The sequence below is a fragment of the Panthera pardus genome, unplaced genomic scaffold (assembly GCF_024362965.1).
Source record: "Panthera pardus isolate Hobbes unplaced genomic scaffold, ASM2436296v1 HiC_scaffold_2, whole genome shotgun sequence".
Classification (NCBI taxonomy): domain Eukaryota; kingdom Metazoa; phylum Chordata; class Mammalia; order Carnivora; family Felidae; genus Panthera; species Panthera pardus.
This window is the reverse complement of record NW_026526765.1, coordinates 88898796-88921142: the sequence shown is the minus strand read 5'-3', so window position 1 is coordinate 88921142 and position 22347 is coordinate 88898796. Positions and strand designations below refer to the sequence as shown.

At 35.1% G+C, this 22347-nt stretch overlaps 1 protein-coding gene and 1 long non-coding RNA gene across 2 annotated transcripts in view; one reads left to right on the top strand and one right to left on the bottom strand.

Moving 5' to 3' along the window:
* RASA1 (RAS p21 protein activator 1) overlaps positions 1 to 22347 on the top strand; it is a 115322-nt gene that overhangs the window by 77916 nt on the left and 15059 nt on the right. The window contains exons 9-15 of the mRNA XM_019462830.2: positions 1206 to 1284; positions 7261 to 7381; positions 8352 to 8508; positions 16350 to 16437; positions 18398 to 18475; positions 20316 to 20473; positions 20988 to 21064. Coding sequence (XP_019318375.1) covers positions 1206 to 1284; positions 7261 to 7381; positions 8352 to 8508; positions 16350 to 16437; positions 18398 to 18475; positions 20316 to 20473; positions 20988 to 21064 — 758 coding nt within the window. The remainder of the gene's footprint in view (positions 1 to 1205; positions 1285 to 7260; positions 7382 to 8351; positions 8509 to 16349; positions 16438 to 18397; positions 18476 to 20315; positions 20474 to 20987; positions 21065 to 22347) is intronic.
* Positions 12992 to 20320, bottom strand: LOC128778286 (uncharacterized). Its single transcript, XR_008423809.1, has 2 exons — positions 14785 to 20320; positions 12992 to 14551 (listed from the first exon to the last, which is right to left on the bottom strand). It is a non-coding gene; the product is annotated as an uncharacterized LOC128778286 (long non-coding RNA).

The window sequence follows — 22347 nt, the reverse complement described above, 5'->3', positions numbered from 1 at the left end:
TCGAGTCCCGCATCGGGCTCTGTGCTGACTGCTCAGAACCTGGAGCCTGTTTCAGATTCTGTGTCTCCCTCTCTCTCTGCCCCTCCCCTGTTCATGCTCTGTCTCTCTCTGTCTCAAAAATAAATAAATGTTAAAATGCTGCGTCTGGTATTCAGTTCATATACACTCATAATTGTTTTTTTATTAATCTTTTCAAGTCTTCTATTTTGCTGTTTTTAACATTATATGTGGTTTAAATTAATTTTGTAGTATAACAAAGTTATTTTATCTTTGGAGATCTATATATGTATATATACATGTGTATCTTTGTGTGTGTGTGTGTGTGTGTGTACACATATGTCTCTAAAGATAAAATGTATCTTCCAATTCTGTTAGTAGGGAAAACTGTGGAAAAAATCAAGCGGAAGGTTAAACAAGATCTGTTTTGAGAAATGTTTGCTAGCTGTCCCCAAAGTACCCATTCCTCCAGTATATTAAAGAATAGTTTAAAAGTGTAGGATTTAAGTATTCAGGGCAATAAAAGGGCCTACTGATTATACAGAACACTTCTATATTGAAAAAACTCATTATACCATGCTAAAATCTGTGTTAAAATACATTATATAATGTCATTTTATTTTCAGCTTTATTGGTAAAATTTCCCAAATAGTAGGAATATTTTGTAGCATTGTTTATAAAAATTATGAGTAAGCCTTTCCTACTGTTGTAGCAATAATCCCACATGTAAAATCAGCTCCTAGTCTTTTGTTTGTTTCTGCTTTTACCTGCTGTGAATATGTTTTTTGATCTAAGTTCATCTGATTGTTATAAAAGCAGAATGCAGAATGTAAGTGTTTTGAGTATAAAAATTCTTAAAATTTACTTGAAGTCAGTACTTTATCAGTTTTCTCAATTGCTCTTTTAAAAGTAATGCTCTTTTAAAAAAATGGTAGACTTTTATTCTTTCCTAACTTGTAGTGACTTCTTGAGTATATGTATGCAACATTGGAATCTCTGATTCAGGTTTTTCTGACCTGTAAACCAATTCTTGATTTTCTAAAATAATGTGACTATTATAATCATATTTACTATTAATGTATTTGGGTTATATGCTTGGGAAAAACGCAAATGGATAATCCTTGCTAATAGGGTTTTTGTGTATTTTCAAGATTTGTATTTTTTATAAGACAGATTATGTCAATATTAGTTATTTTTATTTTTAACAGCATTGGGGACATCATAGATCACTATCGAAAAGAACAAATTGTTGAAGGGTATTATCTTAAGGAACCTGTACCAATGCAGGTCAGTGTTGTTTTTCTTTTTGCAATAATAAGCATTTTATTTTAAAATGCATTTTTGGTAGTATGTTTTATGCACACATTCACGCATTTAAAATTGGATAAAATTTAAAACTGCCATTATTCTGATTGTTTCAGAAAGTAAATTGTAAGAGAATCACTTGGTTTTTATTTATGTTGGTTCTAGCCTTGGTGCCTTTTTGAGAATAGAAGGAGTGCTGGGGCAGAAGCCAAGTGTCAGTGGGTCAAGGAGTGAGTTTGTTGGAGGCAAAAGTGGAGGCAGCAAAGATAAATCACAGCTGGGCTTACCTAGGTGAGCTTGGTAAATAAAATAAAAATGATGTCTAGAAGAAGATACAGGGCTAAGAGAGGTTTAAACTTTTTATTTCATTGTTTATTTGCCTATAGGCTTACGGGGAGAGAGTTTCGAGCACATGTGTATACTCTGGGTAGAGCCACTAGTAAAGAGGAGAGTGGGTGAGATGTACTGGCAGTACCTGATGTACAAGGTCTTAGGGAAGGCAAGAGTGGTTCACATCCTCCACATAAGAAGAAAGATTGGTACTGAACAAGAGGGCCTGTTGAATATTAGCTGCTTAGTGCATAGGGTGATTGCTTAGTCTGTTTATTTCTTACACTTCCTGGAGAGTGTTGGGGAAAGCTTGTGGCAGAGGTTAGGAACAGGTATTTTGAAAGAGTGATTAAGAATATTCCTGTGTGGAAAATGGAGGCACTGAACTTTAAGGATATAAAGAAGGATTGTAAGAATTTTCAGTTACCCAAATAAACTTCCACAGTATTTGGTTGTGTCTCTAGCTTCTCAATTTTCCCTCCTCCTAACACGTTAGTTTCAGATGGCTGTACCTGCTAGTCATTACAGTTGCTGAGATGCGGTCATTATCTGATGCTTAATATTAATTCAAGAATCATCATCATCTTGTCACACTTAATATAGCTTCATTCCTCGTAGAATGCATGGTCCACGAGAGCAGGGATGTTGGGTTGTAGTCCCAGTGCCTAGAATAGTACCTGGCATGAGGTATTCAATCATTGTTGCTGAATGAATGACTATGTGCTCCCCAGTTGGAAGAGCACTCGCTTCACCCCCTCTGTATTATCACTGATGTCTCTTAATCTCATTGTGCTTGCTGCTGTCTTCATGTCAGCCCCTTCCTATAGGCCTGTGTAAACACTTCTAGTTGAAGATCCATCTCAAGTTTCACTTCCTTCTTGACACCTGCCTAATTACTGCAGTCAGCACTGATGTCCTGCTTTCTCTGGCAGTTCTGGCAGACATGGGCTGTTCACTGTACTTAACGAACATTAACACTAACTTTTTTTGTTTGTTTATTTTAAATAACATAGTATGGTACATGTTTTCTAGAAGCACTGCTCAAGGTCTTTTTTATTAGGGGTCAGAGGTGCCTTTACCTGCAGATGACAGATTCTGCCACTGCATCCCATTGCTATGTCCTGAATTCTGATTCACATTGGATGTTAGATTAATGATGGCTTTAATTTGTTTTAGAGGTCTACAGATTTTATTGTGTTGGCCTACAGATTAAGTCAGACTTTTCCCATCTTGAAATTGTGCTTAGGATTTATTGAATTTTTTTAGAAAAAATTACTTTTTAGAATAAAAAAGCAATACATTTGGCATCTAGTCAAACATCTAGACATGTAGACATCAAATAAATTTAGAATAAATTTGACATCTAGTAAATGTTTGTACCTAAGTTATAAGGTTGTTTTAAGAAATTACTTCATGTAAACAGTCTGCCTCACGCTTGAGTTGCTGTTTAATTACTGAACAAACCCCAAATTGTTGTCCTTTGCAAAAGTGCCAATTAATGCATCGGATACTTCAGAAACCAGTGCTAATTACAAGGCAGTTTGATTACTACATGACAATGATTAAATGCTATTTGAAGTCTATTTTGGGGGGCCTGGAGTAAAAGTAGGTTACTGTAGAAGTTTGGGAATCTTGATACTTAACTATGCTTCCCAGCAGGATTCTATAAGAGAACAGAAAGGGGAGTAATCTTTTATTATTGAAAAACTGATTAGCTCCCTCTCACTAAGGGGACTCTGCATACCCTCACCCAGAGTAAGATGCTGGAACAGAAAGAGTAGAATCCTAGCTAAGTCTGCTTACTTTGTGGAGCTAACACTTCTCAAGACAGACACTAGAAGAGAAGGAACCTTTTGAGAGAATGCAGCCCACAAGAAAATAGCCAACATTTTTTAAGCACTATGTTTTAGACACCGTTCTTAAATGTATTAATTTAATTTTTTCAACAACTTGATGACGTTGCTACCGTAAGACAGGGAAATTCAGACTGGAGAAGATAAGTAAATTATTTAGGGCGTCAAGTTATTCTTGACTCTTCTTTCTCTCCTATGCTTTGTATCCATACTGTCAGGAACACCATGCTGCCTCTGCCTTCCAAATAAATCTAGAACATGACCACCATCAGAATCTGACTTTCATCTCCCTGTTTCCACTTTCACCCCTTAACACTGAATAATTGTCAGAGGGATCCACTTAAATTGTGAGTCAAATCATTTCACTCTTCTCTTTAATATTTGCATATGTTCTACATTTCATTCAGAGTGAAAGCTAAAGTCCTTACGGTGGCCTGGCAGACTCTTAGATGGTCTGTCTTTGGTTCTCTGAACCTGTCTCTTTCTGCCATCCTTCTCTCTCACTTGTGTTTGTTTACTCATGCTGGCTTCTCTGCTATTTTTTATAATATGCCACACTCTTTCCTGTATTAGGATCTTTACTTCAGCTGTTTACTCTGCCCACAAATGTTTTTTTAATCAAATATCCACTTGCCTCATTCTCTTATTTCTTTCAGGTTTTGCTCAGAAGTTAGCTTCACAGTGAGACTTGCCTACACACCTTATTTAATACTGCTACTCGCCCTTACCATGTAAAGCACTTAACAAAAGCACTTAACATTTATTAACTTATGCTTTATTTGTTATGTTTATTATCTTTCCTCATTAGAATATAAGTTCTCTGAGGATAAGGATCTTTGGTTTGTTCACTGATGTATCTCAAAAACTAGAGCAGTACCTGGCACTCCACACACATTTATTGAATTAAATGTGATGGAGCATTTAAGACTTCTCCAGAAGTGTGTAGAGAGTAGGCCCTGAAGCTTTCCCTCTTGTCATCTAGTGTTTTATTGGAACTTGGAAAGTGAATTTGTGTTCTTGGTCATAGTGTCATCTAATTTATTAGAATCCTTTGGGAATTGTAAATTAGTATATCAGTCCCTGCCATAATACAATTTAGAAAAAACCTATAGAGATTGTCTGGAAGTCATATGTTTAAATCTTAATATTAGTTATACATCATAAATAACTGACTACAACTATGCCCCGTTCCATAGCCAATACTAAATATTATCATTATTGAAATAAAAGACTGATAAGTACAAATCTATATAACCAGGAACATAGTCATTACTCTTTATCATCTGGGTCCAATGTATCCTTTTAAATTTTTAATTCTGAAGTCATTTTATGAATAATTCTTAGAAGTAGGAATAAAGGTATAGTCCAAAAAAAGTTACTAGAAAATTCATTAAGAATTTAAACATAGCAAACTCGAATATTTTTCTGAATTTCCTTGGTTATAAAGGCTTACATACTTGAAATAGGCAGCTAACTTAACCTACTGTCACGCGTGGACCTGGATATTTCCATCTTGTAAATCCTAATTCCAGATTTCATCTCTAATCAATTAGAGATGCAGTACATCGCTAATCAACTCTTGCCTATAATTACTCTGATTCTTCTTCCCACACTTTCACGGTCAGAATCTGATACTGATTCCAGATGTAGATATCTCTCTATGGGTTTTAGTTTGTGATTCTTGCTGGTTTGTCATGTACTTGAATGATCAAATGGAATATACTTTAAAAACTTTCGGATGGCTTATAGTTTTGTTGGTAGAATACAGTGTTCTCGACTCCATAAAGGTAAAATATTTTCCTGTTTAGATTTATAAACATCAATTACAATGATAAATATGGTGAGTTTAAAAAATTCTACAGTTACCTTTGGTTACAAAGTACCTTTTGTGTGCTTAAAATTACCTTAAGTAAATCTTGGTGCACAAACATAAACATTTAAAAAGCCCTTATTTCTTAAGATCAAAACAGAGCAATCTAGATTCTTGTCACAAAATATTGCATGATGACATCCTTCCTACTAAATGATTGACTAGATAAAAACATCGTATTTCCTTTTTTTCTCTTAGAAATGTATGATTTACTCAGTGCTTCTTGAGTTTGATAAAGTTCACCGAGGATACTATCATCTTCTCAAAAATCAATTTTATCATCACAGTAGATCCCAAAGTGCTGCTGCCTCTTGGCATTCATCTTAATCTTTCAATAATTGTCAGACATCTTCTCATGTCAGGTTTTCCTCTTTGCTAATATGAGCAGAATATTAGGAGTTCTGGGCCATGTTCAGTGTAAGCTAATATAAAGATAACTTAGATGGTCTTACATACTTTTTTGAAAGATGCTGCAACACTTGGCAGCACAGTCAAAAGACAACAACAAAGGGTGAGGCAACAGAGATGATTGATTTCACTCTTGCATCATCCTCTAAGCCAAACGGTTGGCAAACTGTTTTGTAAAGGGCCAGATTATAAATATTTTAGGTTTTGCAGGCCACTCAGTCTCCATCTTAACTGCTGAACTATGCCTTTGTACTGTGAAAGCAGCCACAGACAAAACATAAAGGAATGAGCGTGGCTATGTTTTGATAAAACTGCATGTCCAGAAACAGGCAGTGGGTTGGATTTGGCACAGGGGCCATGGTTTGCCAACCCCTACTCTTTAGCATACTTGGGAGTTAATTGCTGAATAATGATGAAATGGTTCATAAGATGATGAGATAGCAGAATGTTTCAAGATATGGGAAGAATAAGATTTGTGAAAATCTCATATCTTAGATTTCTAAAAAGATCATATGGACCCATAAGGTCTCTTAGAAAAAAAGTCATAAAATCTTAAGCCTAGCAAATATTAAGAAGTGCTCAACAAAGAAACTAAAAACTGAAATTGAGTCCAGTGGATCCCAGTGGTAATACTGATGATTGATTTATTTTGGAAAGATCATTATAAAGACACTCTTTATATTCTTCCTGACATCAGAATTAATTTTGTTATTTGGGAGGATTTAGCAGTTAAGACACATGCATGCATTCCTATAAGTCAAAGAGTTATGTAAAACCATGAAATAAAAGTTACAACGTTATGGGAAGGTGACGTTAGGGGTATAACACTCAAAAACCTCATCAGTAACACATACAGATGAGAACGTAATAAAATGTAACATAGTTTTTGTATGTGCTAAATGGTTCCAAGATATTTACTACAATAAATATGGCACTTTACCTTGAAAAAGACATGAGGTTTACTTGCGTAAGAGGCCATCAGAAGGGTTGTGAATATTGTAAAGTGGTAGGAGAACTATTTGAAATCAGATGGCGTAATATCAGGTGTGGATAGATGGGTAAGGCATATAGCGCTTGGCGAACTGAGAGGGCTGTTAGTACTTGAGGTGTGTTTTGTATACTCCCGTGCATCTCACTTCAGCTGTGTGCAGTTTTCTGCATTCGCCTAGTGATTCTCGCAGATGTAACGGGATCAGCAACCATGAATTTGGTTCTGCTTAAATTGGTTCCTAACTTAGCAGTTCTGTTGGGACAAAGTCATGTTTTCAAAACAGTGTTATTTGCTGTAACACAACAAAACTGTATTTTTGAAAATTTCTTTGAAAAGCAAAGGATCTCTGAATATAGGTGTTAGTGTTATTTGAAATTTTAGCATTAAAACCTTTTGTAAATGTCTAGATAGACAAGCAGCCTGGCTTTTAATTAGTTATCAAGTAGGTTGTGCTTAATTTCCATCAAGAATTCATGAAATAATTTTTAATATTTTTAAAAATTCAGGATCAAGAACAAGTACTCAGTGATACAGTAGATGGCAAGGAAATCTATAATACGATTCGTCGAAAAACAAAGGATGCCTTTTATAAAAATATTGTTAAAAAAGGTTATCTTCTGAAAAAGGGTAAGTGTTAACTTGAAGACTAAAGATTAAATTTCAGTATTTTACCATTAATATTTAGTAGAAACATTGTAAATATTGGGCATAAAAATTCCCATTGAGATTTGTATTTAATAAGTTGTTTTGACATGAATTATTATTTAGTAATTGACCATTGTTTAAAGCTTTTATGTAAGGATCCTTCAAAATGTAGAGTTTAGGTGTATTACATCAACATGCCCCAGCAGAATTTCATGAAACAGGCTTCCATATTTCCAAGTATATCTTTTAAATCTTAAAGTCAGTTCCAGTGCAAGGTGTTGGATTCTTTGCCCCCTCTCCACCCCATACTTCATTATTATTTTTCTTTTTTAAGAGAAACTTTTTTGATACTTGTCACACTCATTGTTTCCCTTTTTTTAAATTTTAAGTTTATTTAGTTATTTTGAGAGAGAGACAGAGCATAGGCACATGAGCTGGGGAGGGCAGAGAGAATCCCAAGCAGAGCCTGTCATGGGGCTCAAACTCATGACCCATGAGATCGTGATATGAGCAGAAATCAAGAGTCAGATGCTTAACCGACTGAGCCACCTAAGTGCCCCAAACACATTGACTGTTTTGATGTTTCTGTTTTATAGATTTGCCTCAATTTGACATAAAGAAATGTCACAGGGTTGGCTGTTAGGGGGTGTGGTAGAAGAGTGTTTTTTCTTACGACTAGAAAAAAATTACACCTAAGCAAGAGTTTTAAAGATTTTATCTTAATGAAATCTCCAGAGATGTAGTTCAGGTAATTTTGTCATTTACAAGGCATTTTTCTACAGATAAATTGAGGCATTTTTTCATTTTATAAGGATTGGTGTGTTATTGAAGCTTTGGAATAAAAATGGAAACATGATTTTTATATTTAGCAATAATGATTTTTATGACTTAATATATATATCACTCAATAGTTTATTATTTGGCTAACGGGAAGCATTTTTTTTTTTAACAGGCAAAGGAAAACGGTGGAAAAATTTATATTTTATCTTAGAGGGCAGTGATGCCCAACTTATTTATTTTGAAAGTGAAAAACGAGCTACAAAACCAAAAGGATTAATAGATCTCAGTGTATGTTCTGTCTATGTTGTTCATGATAGTCTCTTTGGCAGGTAAGAAATTGGTTTCCTATTTCTTTTTAGAATTGTTTTAATAAAAAAACAGGTGGCTGTGTTCAGATCATTTTTCAAAACCTAGCCAACTGATTCTGTGAGTCCTAAAATCATCTTAAAATGTCAGATATACTTTGTAGGGTAATTTCTGTCTTCCTTATTTATTTTAGACTAACCTGTGCATGAAATTCTACTCTTGTATTACATAGAAATCTTTGGAATGACACTTCCTTTAGTAAAATATAACCTGCATAAGGCATGTTTCCTCCCTGCCCCATCACCAGTCTTTTGAGTGACTGACTTTGAGTCTTGTCCTCTTCCCTATTGTATCACATTCCCTCTGAACTCACTGCATCTGATAGTCCTAAATACACTCAGTTGTACTATTAGCTTGATAGGCCTGTTCCTAAAAAATGTGATATTAAGGAACAATTTTAATATAAAAATAATTGCTTCCTAGGAAACAGGAGAGTACTTCAGATTTGGAGTTGAAACATTTTTTTTTTACATTAATTTCAGAGCTTTTCAAAAAATAAATATAAATGTATAAGCTAAAGGTGTATCCTGGACATAAGGCAAATCCAGCTCTTGATTACGTCTAGTTTTTTGATTAGGAACCCTGGCCTTTGTTTACCTTTCCCCATCAGTATTACTAATAATCCATTCTGGAGCCTTTTTAGATACATGTATCATTTTCATTACTTACTGTTACTAATAAAACACAAAGCCGTTAAAACAAATGGTTTTTACAACTTTTTTCTGCTGGAGGATGGCATTTCTAGTAAGCAAGTTTAGTTTTATCCTATTTAAGTTGAGAAAAGTTCATGTAGAGCATATGGCTTTGTCATTTCTTCTTTCCAAACTGGGTTTAGGAATAGTGTTATTGTGTAATTTTAATTATAGACAAATTAATAATTAAAAATTTAGTCATTTTTTTAAAATGGTCAAGGTTTAAGAAATGCTGACTCGAACAGATAGTTTATCTTTACAACAGGGCTTTTTGGAGCCTTAGCCCAAGTGTTTCTGTTGTGAATCAGTCACTAACAGGGAAGTATAATATGAAGTATTTTCATGAATCCTTTGGACTTTGATAACTCCTCCCACTTTTTTTTTAATTCCTAATATTTCATAAAAACAGCTATTGCAAAAAAACAAACAATAATCTTTTGGGTAAGATAGGATTTCCTAAGATTCCCCCCCCCCCCCCCCCCCCCCCCCCCCACAGTATGGAATCTTGGCCTTCAGGTGTGGTTAGATCAGATTTCTGGCTCTTTTTCTGTTGAGCTTTCCCCTCTGCTTGCCTTTGTGTGTGCTGAATTCTTTGTCACAAAACATGGTAGCATAGTGGCATATGGTACCCAGACAAAGGAAAAGTAAGCATTCCCTCCAGTAATGATTGAAAATCCTGAGAATGCTCTACTGAGCCACCTCTCAATCAGTCTGGAGTGGGATTACCTTCATAAACAGAGGCCATCGGGTGCCCAAGTCCTGTTGCTGAAGATGATCACATCCAAATAGTGAGGCTGCTATGTATTCTCTGTGGGAGAGGGAAACACATGTTGGGGAGACAGTCACACTATTCACTACCAGTCACTATTCCCTAATAGTGCTGTGAATAGTTCCCAGAGGGAAGAGATTTTGAGGACAAGCTTATTGAAATAAGTAATATGAAATAGCTGGCTCTTAAGCCGAATCTTAGAAGATGGGTATAAATTCATTTAGACAGTTAGATCAGAGCTTCCCAACTAGCATGCTGCAAATTGGTTGAGATATTGGTGGTTGTAAAATGTTACCGTAATAAAAATATTAAATGTTTTGTATCTCAAAATCTATACAACTTGAAATTATGACTTCTTTTATAAACTGTTTTAACTTACTATTTTATTTTGGCAAAAGAACTGGCACATAACACTTGTGGACCGAAAAGCTCTCTGCAGTGGCACACACTTGGATACTTTCCTCTGAGTTTTTTCTTAAATCACCCATTTACTCTGAATGTTATTTTATTCGTTTTTTTCTTAATTTTTTTAACATTTATTCATTTTTGAGACAGAGCATGAGGTGGGGAGGGGCAGAGAGAGAGAGAGGAGGAGACAGAATCTGAAGCAGGCTCCAGAATCTGAACTGTTAGCACAGAGCCCGACGCGGGCTCTCGAACTCATGGACCGCGAGATCATGACCTGAGCCAAAGTCGGACGCTTAACTGACTGAGCCACCCAGGCGCCCCTTATTTTATTCGTTTTTTTTGTTGTTGTTGATCATCATTGAAGTTACTTTTTGTGTCAGTGGTAAGACTTAGTTTCATTTTGTATTTTACATTTACACTTTTTTTCTGTTAACACAGAAGTTAACCTTGCATTTACTGTAAAATATATAAGGGAGCTTTAAAAAAAATAACGAGATTTTTTTTCATTGTTCTTTATGATTGGCTTTAATGTATAGACAGTTATTTTCCCACCATAAAGGGCATTTTGGTGATTACAGCTGGAAAGTCATTAAATTCACAAGATAAAAACAGTAGCCTTAATTTTAAAAAATGCAGCCTATTAATTAGGCCTCTTAAGAAATGTATTGGGGTCAGAGGCGCCTGGGTGGCTCATTTGGTTAAGTGTCCAACTCATTTCTCATTTTCAGCTCAGGTCATGATCTCACAGTTCATGAGTTCCAGCCCCACATCAGGCTTTGTGCTGACAGCACGGAGCCTACTTGGGATTCTCTCTCTCTCTCTCTCTCTCTCTGCCCCTCCTCCACTTGTGTGCATGCTGTCTCTCTCTCTCTCTCTCAAAATAAATAAACTTTAAAAAATGTATTGGGATAACTAAAGCCAATACAGCTTCTCATCCTCAGCCTAAATATTTTGCATTTACTACTAAATAAAAGCTTTCCCCCCCTCTATTTCCCCTCCCAATCCCCTCCCCTCCATAGATCTGTTCCTATGGTAACATTTTATTTGGGAAGTTTTCTGGGAACTCTTGCAATTAATAGCTAAAGCTAAAGCCAGAATGCTTCACACAGAGTTGGAGTATTTGCTTGTTGAATCAGTGTGCATGGAAATTGGCAGTTTTATGTTTGAAGCCAAAAAGCAAAAGAACTAGAAGAGATACCATTTTCAAATAGTATTTGATTGTGTTCAGATAGTATTATCAGTAAATGCATTGGTGGGTGTATCAAATGATAGAGGCTGTATATAGATCCAGAGGTGACATTTTCACTACACACTGATGAATCTGCAAACATTAGAGAAATACTTGGAAGTACATTGTTGGCTACTCAAAGGATTACCAAAGAAATTGCTGAGGATAAAGTATATAAAACAGTAAATTATATCTTCTGCAAGAAGATCTTGCAGAAATAGTATTTAAGTTTATGATCAGTGATGAAGCTTCATGATAGGAACATTTAAAGATTTTTACATCAAAAACTCATTCTGGAAAATAAGCAATACAGAGAGGCTCTCATAGTAAAAGTCTGTCTTTGGACCTGAATTCCACGCTAAATATTATAAAATGGAGTCATATAAAATCCAAGCTGCTTCAGCTGCACATGTTTTCAGCTTTATGGGAGGAAAGAGGATCAGAATACCACTCTGCTGTTTGAGACCAGAGTCCGTAAGTCATCCAGAAGAAGAGTTTTACTGAAGTGTTATGATCTATAAGAAAAATCTTCTTGGTGAATGATTCCCACTTTACAGATTAGTTGAAGAATGGATAAACTTCCTCAAAATTAGAAGTAGAACACAAAAGTATATTAATATGTTCTGATAGGTTATGGATTCAAAGCAGAAATTCAACTTTGGAAAAATGAGGTTAAAAATGACTCCCTATTGATATGTATAATTTCAGTAATAATCTTAAAGAATTATTAAGACAAAGCTACATCTGTGTAAATTTGGGGAAAAGCTGTACCATTATTTTGACGTACTTTCTATGAACAGGCGCAAGTGGACTGAAAACCAGTTTACAGTATCAAAAAGAAAGGTTAACATTACACTTGCCAATTAAAGGAATGACTGCTAGAGTTAAGGAAAGACTGTATCTTTTTTTTTTTTTTTTTTAATGTTTATTTATTTTTGAGACAGAGAGAGACAGAGCGTGAACAGGGGAGGGTCAGAGAGAGGGAGACACAGAATCCGAAACAGGCTCCACGCTCTGAGCTGTCAGCACAGAGCCGACGCGGGGCTGGAACTCACGAACCGCGAGACCGTGACCTGAGCCGAACTCGGCCGCTCAACCGACTGAGCCAGCCAGGCGCCCCAAGACTGTGTCTTTTAATGCAATTTAAAGAGACTGAATTATTCCTGTTACGGTTAATATTAAGAAAGGAGTTTCAGGTTGTAGAAGAGCAGTAAATATACATTTTCCATTTGCTGCAAGATCACACAGCTTGCTTCTTGTACAAAGTTTCTTGGTGAAGGTGGCTTTTAAGAATTTGAAGATGTTGTATTTAATGAGACCAAGTCTAAACGTGGTATGAAAAAGTTACGTTCATGGGAACTTAGGTACGTCTTTTATTTTAAAGAACTGAGTTTTTTTAAAAAATTTTTTTTAATGTTTGTTTATTTTTGAGAGACAGAGATAGAGCATGAGCAGGGGAGGGGCAGAGAGAGAGAGGGAGACACAGAATCTGAAGCAGGCTCCAGGCTCCGAGCCGTCAGCACAGAACCCTACACGGGGCTTGAACTCAGGAACTGTGAGATCATGACCTGAGCCGATGTCGGACACTTAACCGACTGAGCCACCCAGGCGCCCCTCAGTTTTTTCAAAGTATGCCAGCTTACCATCACCAACTTTATTTTGGGGGGACTTACTGTGAAATAGTTGGGTAGCACCAAGAAAGAATGGATGCCAAGAAAAACAGCATCAGCAATATCAAGGAAATGAACAGACACTTCTACCAGATAGTAGGACTAGTGAAAAAGAGGTTGATACCAGATTTTGTATCCTGGAATGCAAATCTGATAGTACAAAAGGGGAAATTGTGGATGAATGCAGCACTTTTTTTCTTTAAAATACATGGCTGACACTGAACGTTTCTTGCTCTGGGTATGGCTAGAAGCCTGTACACTGACCTGTGGCTTGTGCGTGGAATGGAATGTGAAAGTTAACGACAGCCCCTGTAGTAGAGGTGAACCGTGCATGTTTTCCTAAACTGCTTTAGCTGCACAGCTATGTGGTTTTTCCAGATCATTTTCAATATTAAGAGGTCTCTAAGCATTCTATTTCTTTATATTAAACTTCTCACTTTTAAATGGTTTTACTTTAAATATAATCATTCCAGCAGGACAAGTTGAAAAACATTTCAGTGACTGAGTTATTGTAGTGAATATTTATGTGGGAATGTTTTATACTTTTTATCTTTTCATAGGCTTAATCTTTCTTTGTGGCAGTATTTACTGTTTATCTTCATTTAGGAACAATGCTTTTACTGGATATTAAATTTTAAGTTGACATTTTTTTCAGTATTTTAAAGATATTTTTCTGCCTTCCAGCATTTTCTTCTGTTTCTGATTCTGATTGTCTCTTAGAAATAATCGATCTTTTTTTTTTTCTCTTTGAGGTGTACTATATTTTATCTTTTTCTGGTTGCTTTGAGCTTTTTCTTTAGATTTTTAGTAGCTAAACAATGTAATGTGCCTCCGGTAATTAAAAAACAAACAAACACTTTACCCTAATGTTAGCAGAGCTTCTTCAGTTTGACACTGATGTCTTTTGCCAGTTTCAGAAAATTCTTGGTTATAATCTCTTTAAACAGTTCTTCCACCACATTCTTGTGCATCTGCTCTGTGTGATCCATGTTACATCTTTATGTCCCATGTGTCTATGACATAGTTTTCCACGTTTTTCATATTATTTTCCTTTATGTGCCTCAGGCTGGGTATTCTTACTTGACTTTCAATTCACTAATCTGTTCTTCTGTAATTGAATGCATTTCTTGAGGTCTTAATTTTATTAATTACATTTTTGAATTTAGAATTTCCATTTGATTCTTTTATGGATGTAGTTATCTGGCAAAATTGTCTATTTTGTTACCTGTTTTCTTATACCTTTTTTTTTTTTTTAATTTTTTTTTAACGTTTATTTATTTTTGAGACAGAGACAGAGCATGAACGGGGGAGGGGCAGAGAGAGAGGGAGACACAGAATCGGAAGGAGGCTCCAGGCTCTGAGCCATCAGCCCAGAGCCTGACGCGGGGCTCGAACTCACAGACCGTGAGATCGTGACCTGAGCTGAAGTCGGACGCTTAACCGACTGAGCCACCCAGGTGCCCCTCTTATACCTTTTTATTACAGCTATTTGAAAGTTGTATCAAACAGCATCTGGATTATATGTAGGTCTTTCCACTTTGGTTTTTTTTTGTTTTGTTTTTTGGGTTTTTTTGTTTGTTTGTTTTTTGGCTTTTCAGTCATTTGATCATGATTCCTGGGATGTCTACTTATGTTTGACTAAATGGTGGACAATTCTGTATGAAAAACTGTGGAAGCTATGGATAATGTTATTGCCTCCAGAAAGGATTGTTCTTCTGCCAGAGGAGTCCCCTCAGGGATCAATTGGAGGTATAATGGATGTATTAGTGAAGGCCGTTCTATTCCTGGATTACCCTTATTCTCAAGGCATGGCCCTTGTACGCGTCTTATCTCAAAGCCTTTTCTTTTAAAGGCCCCAAAGTCATTTGTCTCCTAGCAATATGAAACTGTTCAATGTGCTGGTTTGGCTTTTGAGCCTCTCAGATGCGGCTTTCTGCTTAGCGTTTCAGCTTCTTGCCCTACACAGTTAGAAACTGGCACCACCTTGAAAGGAAAAGCTGTGGAGAAAGGCAGGCTCATCTCACTGTGATCTTGGCCTCTTAAGTCTTAGCTGCTCTCGTTGTTCTCTAGTGATTTCAAACGTTGTTTTTTGTTTATAATTTATGAAGCCGGCAAGGTCAGACTGATTCAAGATGCTTTCGGATCCTGAAGTTTCTAATTGGTATTTTCTATTCTTTTATAGCCTTCTCAAAACATGAAAGGATGGTTTTTATCTTTAATAAATGTGTAAGCTTGTACTTGGGGTATTTTGCTATGGCCTCCTAACATTAAAAGATATAATCTTTGGTGAAGGCAACTAGAAAAAACATTTATTGAGTTTCAAACACATGAAGGTCCTTAAAAGACATTTTATGATCATTTTCAAGTCTAGTTGGAAAGCCAGTCCATCTTCAAAAAAGATACAAAGTACTATCTAATGTACTTCCCTGTCAAATGAATTCTAGTAATGGTGTGTGCTATTGGAGGACAAGAACTAACATATACTGTGTATCGCCATTGGGTTACTTAATCATCAGAACAAGCATATGTGTGAGCAGATGATGTTTCCATTTTAACAAATGAGGATAGATGGTCAGTTGTAAAAAAAAATTTTTTTAAATACATAAAAATAGATTTTAAAAAATTACCCACAATCCATTGAGAGATAACCATTAAGAACATTTTTGGTCTAAGAACATGTCTAGTCTTTCCAGCACATCTAAATGTATATTATATATCATTCTGAAGTGGTGAATTTAGTAACATTTTGCTTTAAAAAATATTTAGATGGACAATTCTAGCATAAAACTTTTTGAAACTTTGAAGGATTCATAAAATTTCAGTGGTGCGGACAAAAAGTTGTCTAAAATAAATGCAGCTGGCATTTTTTTTTTGTTTCCCCCAGGAATGATCTGGTACATTGGAGTAGTTCTCAAAATTAAGAATTATGTTAATTGTTAGACATTATATAATTATATGTTCTGATTTTTTTTTAAGTTGGTGTGTTTTAATGCTTTTTATTAAGCTTCCTAATAACTTTTCTGTTTGTATTTTAAAGGCCAAACTGTTTTCAGATAGTGGTTCAGCACTTTAGTGAAGAACATTACATTTTTTACTTTGCAGGAGAAACTCCAGAACAAGCAGAGGTAAGTTCATTGTTTTTTTCAACTACTGCAAGCTTTTATTTAGCTCATGTTTTCTTTTGAACTAGAATAGAAAACTATTACATTTATGATAAAGACATAAAAAGGAATACCGAAATCATCTTTTTATTTCAAGGGATGAGAACTTTGATGTGTAAAATTTTTTTATAAAGAAATGCACAAAACTGCAGTGAAGGGCTATTAGGAATGAAAACCTCATTTTAAATTGACCTTTCTAAATACTCTGTGACGTTGAGTCCAGCTGAAAATGCTCATTTAAAATCCTCTCTGCAGAAAGGTTATAGATATTCTCAGTACAACTGAAAGGTAAGCCAGTTAGTTTTGCTAACAGGCACTGTTATTCTTCACTAGTCCATTCCTAAAGATAGAAGTTCAGTCATCAAAAAGAAAAGTATTTTAGGAATTTTCTATTTTCTCCTACTCTGCATGTAATGTCTACTTTCAGCACTGGGCATTGATCCATATGCAATGCCCTTCTTAAAACTTTTATTAAATTTTAAGCCGTGTTGTGAAGACACTTTGATTTCTTTGAGCCATAATGTTTCAGGGGCGTTTACTGGTATTTTGTACAAATATGGTGATATTTGTTCTGCTTATAGTCTATGGAAGGAATCAGAAGGTGGTTAAGAGGTCAAAGAAAACAACTTTGTTGTAAATAGAAGATAACTTGCCAACTCTAGATATGAGGCAGAAGCTCTTTAAACTGGATCCGGGCATGTGTGCCTGATTTGTAAATTATGAAACTATCTCAGACTCTAGAATAAACTTGATGAATGAGCCACATTATGTTTTATGGCTCATAATTGAATGTCATGTTTCAAATCTTTCCAAAATATTTCAAATAAATATTAACATATAGCACAGAAAAAAAGCTTGTTTTGTGGGTACTATTCCTAATATTTAGATGCAAAAAGTAGAGTTCAAATCATTTCGGTAACTTAGATATATATTTTCTTAATGCTAGAAATTGACTTAGCAAAGAAATTTAAACTTCATTATCCAGCCTTCCAATTATTTCACCATGATCCCTCTTTCTAAATAAAAATGTGTTATTATACTCCATGGCATTTCAGTATAAATAGAACATCTTCTTTTTGTACTTATATATACACTTTTCATCTTCTTTATTTCTGTATACCACTTAAAGTCCAAAAATACTACTGGTATTTCCAGTTTCTGTTACTTTGGTGGCCTGTGGGATCTGTGGTTACTCTTCTATTTCTGAAGCTATGGTAATTGATTTGGTCTTAATTTGTTCTATAAAGATGTTCTGTAAACATTCACAGAGTTCAGACTGATTGAAATAGCCAACAAGCTAGAGAGAAAACTGAATAAAGCAGTAGTACAGGACTTTGTGGAAATATGTAAGCCAACGTGAAGCATTTAGACTTATTTTTGATAAACCTAAGATGATTCTCTCCTTTCTCCAGACCACTAGATAAACATTTAAAAATAAATGGCTTCAATTTAATTGGAATATTAGCCTGAAAATTTTTTTTAATGTTCCATTTGAAAAGCTTATTAATAACCCAGATCCCCTTACACGTTTCTACCTATATCCTGGTCTAAGGTAAGATTAGAGTACTCGTCATCAGACCAGTCAAAACACGGTCAATTGGTTTGGTACTCAGCCCTCCTTTCACAAAACATGACTGCTTAATGACCATATATAATTTTAGCTTGGGACTAATTAATGGTCACTCGTGGTGTACTTAACATTAATTTAGGGATTCTACAGAAATACAGTTTTAAGAATTATTATAATAGTTTTGGTCATTGTTTTAACTTTATGGGGCCACAGATGTATTAAAGTGCAACATACTGTTGAGTGTAGAAATGGCAGTCTGGAATAGGAAATAACTCTTGAATTTGGAAAAAAAAAATGATCAGAAACTGAATAAAGTATAGTATATTTCTTTGAAATGCTGTCATTTTTTTGTAGGATTGGATGAAAGGTCTGCAGGCATTCTGCAGTTTACGGAAAAGTAGTCCAGGGACATCTAATAAACGCCTGCGTCAGGTGAAACTTAATTTTCTTTGATTTGAGGTTGTCACATTTTGCTTTGTTACTTTGCTCTTCATTTTTATTTCTAGCTGAACTGTTTTGGGCAACATTACAAACACTTTTGAATTCTGAAGAGAAGTTTGTCTTTCCAGGAATTTTAAAACCATGCTTCTGCTTGCTTCAGTAGCAAGAGAAATAGTTATTTATGAAAGAGAATATTCTTTATATACCTAAGTGGGTACTTAGTCCATAATGCCATCTTTTGAATACATACCAAGGATTTTATTTCTTCTACTTAAAATAACAGTACCAAACCAACAACAACAAAAACCATTCTGTTGGGCACTTTCATTATTTTTTTCCTCAAAAAATTATTTTGGCCTGCTTTAAAAAGGTAGCACTAAAGGTATTTTTTTGAAAATAATCATCTGACTTTAAGCATTAATCCCAGTAAACTTTTCAGTTTTTCACTTTATAGTAATTGCTTTTGAAACCTATTACATAACTAGTATCCTGTCTTATTTGAACCTTAACATGTCATACGTGATCATTTTATAGAGTTAAGCTGGGCTTTCTCTTTCTTCCTAGGTTATGTAAAATCAACTCTATACCCTCCATATCTTTTTGTTTAATAGCTATCCCTAGATAGTTGGAAAAAGTTAAGTAATTTTAACATTTTGGAGTTATGAGGAACATTTAGTATTTGTTTTATTTATGGAAATTTCTAGTAATCTTTGTGAATTTAATATATTGCTCTATTTCAAGTGAATAAATGGTTAATATTTAGATGACTGTTAAGTTATAGTTCCTGTAATCAAAAGTCTAATAACCCTTTCTCCAAGGACATTTAATTATACACATAATTGTTATGTGTTCTCAAATCATAATTTAACATTTTGTAAGCTCTAAAAAATCAGACTAAGTTTTTGCATATTGTGTCTTGTGTGAAACTTTATAGCTATAAAGTTACCATTTTTATCTCTTGAGCCCTTTTGCAGGTACTCTGCTGGAACTTTTACACATACTATTGCTAATCCTTACAACAACTTGCAGTGTAGACTTGATCCTAATATTATAGAGGAGGTGAGGCCACCTTGTCCAATGCCACACAAGTAGTGTATGCCCAGAGGGAAAGAGGGCCTGGTATTAGAAAGCAAATGGTCTAGGTTTTGGCCAAAACTGACAAATAACTTAGTTTCTTTGGATTTGTATATTTTTCTGTAAAACGAGAAGGCATAATCAGTGTATTAAAAATATTTTCTGGGGGCGCCTTGGTGGCTCGGTCAGTTAAATGTCTAGCAGTTGGTTTTGGCTCAGGTCATGATCTCATGGTTGGTGGGTTCGAGCCCCACATCGAATCCTGTCTCCCCTCTCTCCTTGCCCCTCCCCCTGTCACACTCTCTCTTAAAAAAAAAAAAAATTAAAAAATAGTTTCTAGCTGTAGAGGTTTATAGAAATAAATCTTCCAAATGAGCTTTATTTTAACTTAGAGGATTTTGATTTGGGTGGTGACAATTGTTTACTTACGTTAATAAAAAATCCTCTTTGTTTCATTTTCTCTGAACCACTGTTTTTTAGTAAAAACGATGCATTTCATTAAATTACTGCAAGAATATAATTGGAGGATTAACTTGTAAAATAAAACTGCACTTTTTGTGAGAAGAATTATTTCAAATGCTTGAATGTTGTATTTTATATATCACACAGGAGGAAAATGTAATTACAGGTCATTTTCTAAAGAAAGGAGAAAAATAAGTCACTTTTGGTTGGTTGGTTGTTATTTTATACTAATTGCTTTTGAAGCCTAATGCATAAGTCTTAAAATCTGGGGTAATAACTTTTGTGTTTCCTTTAGGTCAGCAGTCTTGTTTTACACATTGAAGAAGCCCATAAACTCCCCGTAAAACATTTTACAAATCCATATTGTAACATCTACCTGAACAGTGTCCAGGTAGCAAAAACTCATGCAAGGGAAGGGCAAAACCCAGTATGGTCAGAAGAGTTTGTCTTTGAGTAAGTCTTATTTTAGTATTACATTAAATCATTTTCTTTTATCCTGTTGCATTTTCTTTCGTGGTCCCTTCCCTTCCTCCCCCCATCATCTCTGTATCTCAATGGTCAGAACAAGGTACCAGTCCAGGCGTTTTAATAGTACATACTTTTTTTTTTTTTTTTTTCCTGCTGTATATGGTCACTTTTGATTAGTGAAGTGCTGTGTCCTTGGTTTTTCACCTAGTTACTAATGTGAATTAGCGTTACTGACAAGTATAAAATCATTTACTAACACACACAGAAAATGTTTACAAGGGTTTCCAGGATTTACTTGAGGTTAAAGATAGTAGGAATGATTTGCTTGTCTGCATTCCTGTCTTATAGATAATAACATGTTTTGTATCCATTTTTAAATCCAGCATGTTCAAACTGTTTAGTAGCAGATATAAAGAACTTATTTGATACTAGAAATAAAAGAATTAGATAGTTTGATGCCAGGATGTTTTGTTAATTCTTTTTCTTTTTGCTCCTTTAGTGATCTTCCTCCTGACATTAACAGATTTGAAATAACTCTTAGTAACAAAACAAAGAAAAGCAAAGATCCTGATATCTGTAAGTTGATAGAGAAATTTCTTACTGAAGTAAAACACGTTATACTTTTTAAATTTATATGAAATGTAGTCTAAAACAGAGATTTACAAAAGAGCAAATGGCATAATTTAATAACATAGTTTCTTTTTGTACTTCTAAAAAGCTTTGATTGTTGAGAAAACGTTTAAGAAAAAAAAGGCCAAAATCGCTAAATTGTACCTACTGTAAACTTAAGTCCTTGTTACTAAACTCTGTATCATCTCTCTCATCTTCCTCTCCCCAGTAGATGGGAAGAACGAGAGGACAGTGAGAGCAGCCCTCTTTCTGTGGTGCTTCCACTATCCCTTCTTTCTACTGTTTAGGTTTTTCCTCTTTCCATATAGTTTGATGTAAGTGAATAAAAGCACTCTATTAATTTTTTTTCTTTAAATTAGTCTACTATTTATTCATTTCTGATGAACCTTCTCAGTGCTTGTTCTTGGTAGCACACCTTTGCCCAGCCTCTGCTGAAGCAGGTGGCAGTGGGATTTAACAGTTCACACCACACTGAATTAGGCTAATACCTTCTTAAAAGTCAGGCGTAGGGAAAGAAATGATAGGCGTTAACAGATCAAAGCCTGAATTTTTCTCTGTAAAATAGTTATTCTATAATTTCTGTACTATTTAAATGGTTAACATTTTTTTAGTGGTTTCCCATTACTTCAAACATAAAATCCAAACCCCTGGTAAACAGAGAAGAAAAGCCCTTTCCTCACTCACTCCTCCCATTGCTTTCATAGTGTATCTGTGGTATGTCCTCTCTAGGTATGCCAGCCTTCTTAGTAGTTCTTAAGTAATCCATGGATTTTAAACGTGCCCGCTGTACCTTCTGTTTGAACTGTGCTCTCTTTTTCTTTTTCTCTGCCTTTCTCTTTAGCTACACTTCCACATCCTGTTACACATTAGCTTTAGGGGTTACCTGTTTGGAATGGATTTTTAACCTCCACTGGCTGAATTATGTATTATTTCTCTGTAGCATTAAGCACTGTTACAGCACTTCCCACATGGAACCATAATTGATTTCTTGCCTTCTTGGCTAGACGGTGACCTCCAATGCAAGTCAGAGACCATGTCTTAATCATGTCTGTGTCCCATGTCCCTGCGCACCATAGTCTGGCACACAGTAGGCATTCAGTAAGTGAACAAAGTATATGAAGTGTCAACTCTTGGTTTTGTGTTACCACTGAAAAGTCCTTTAAAGCATCTAACACTATAGAGAAAACAAAATGTCAGGAAAATTTACTTGTATGACTAATTATAGTGTC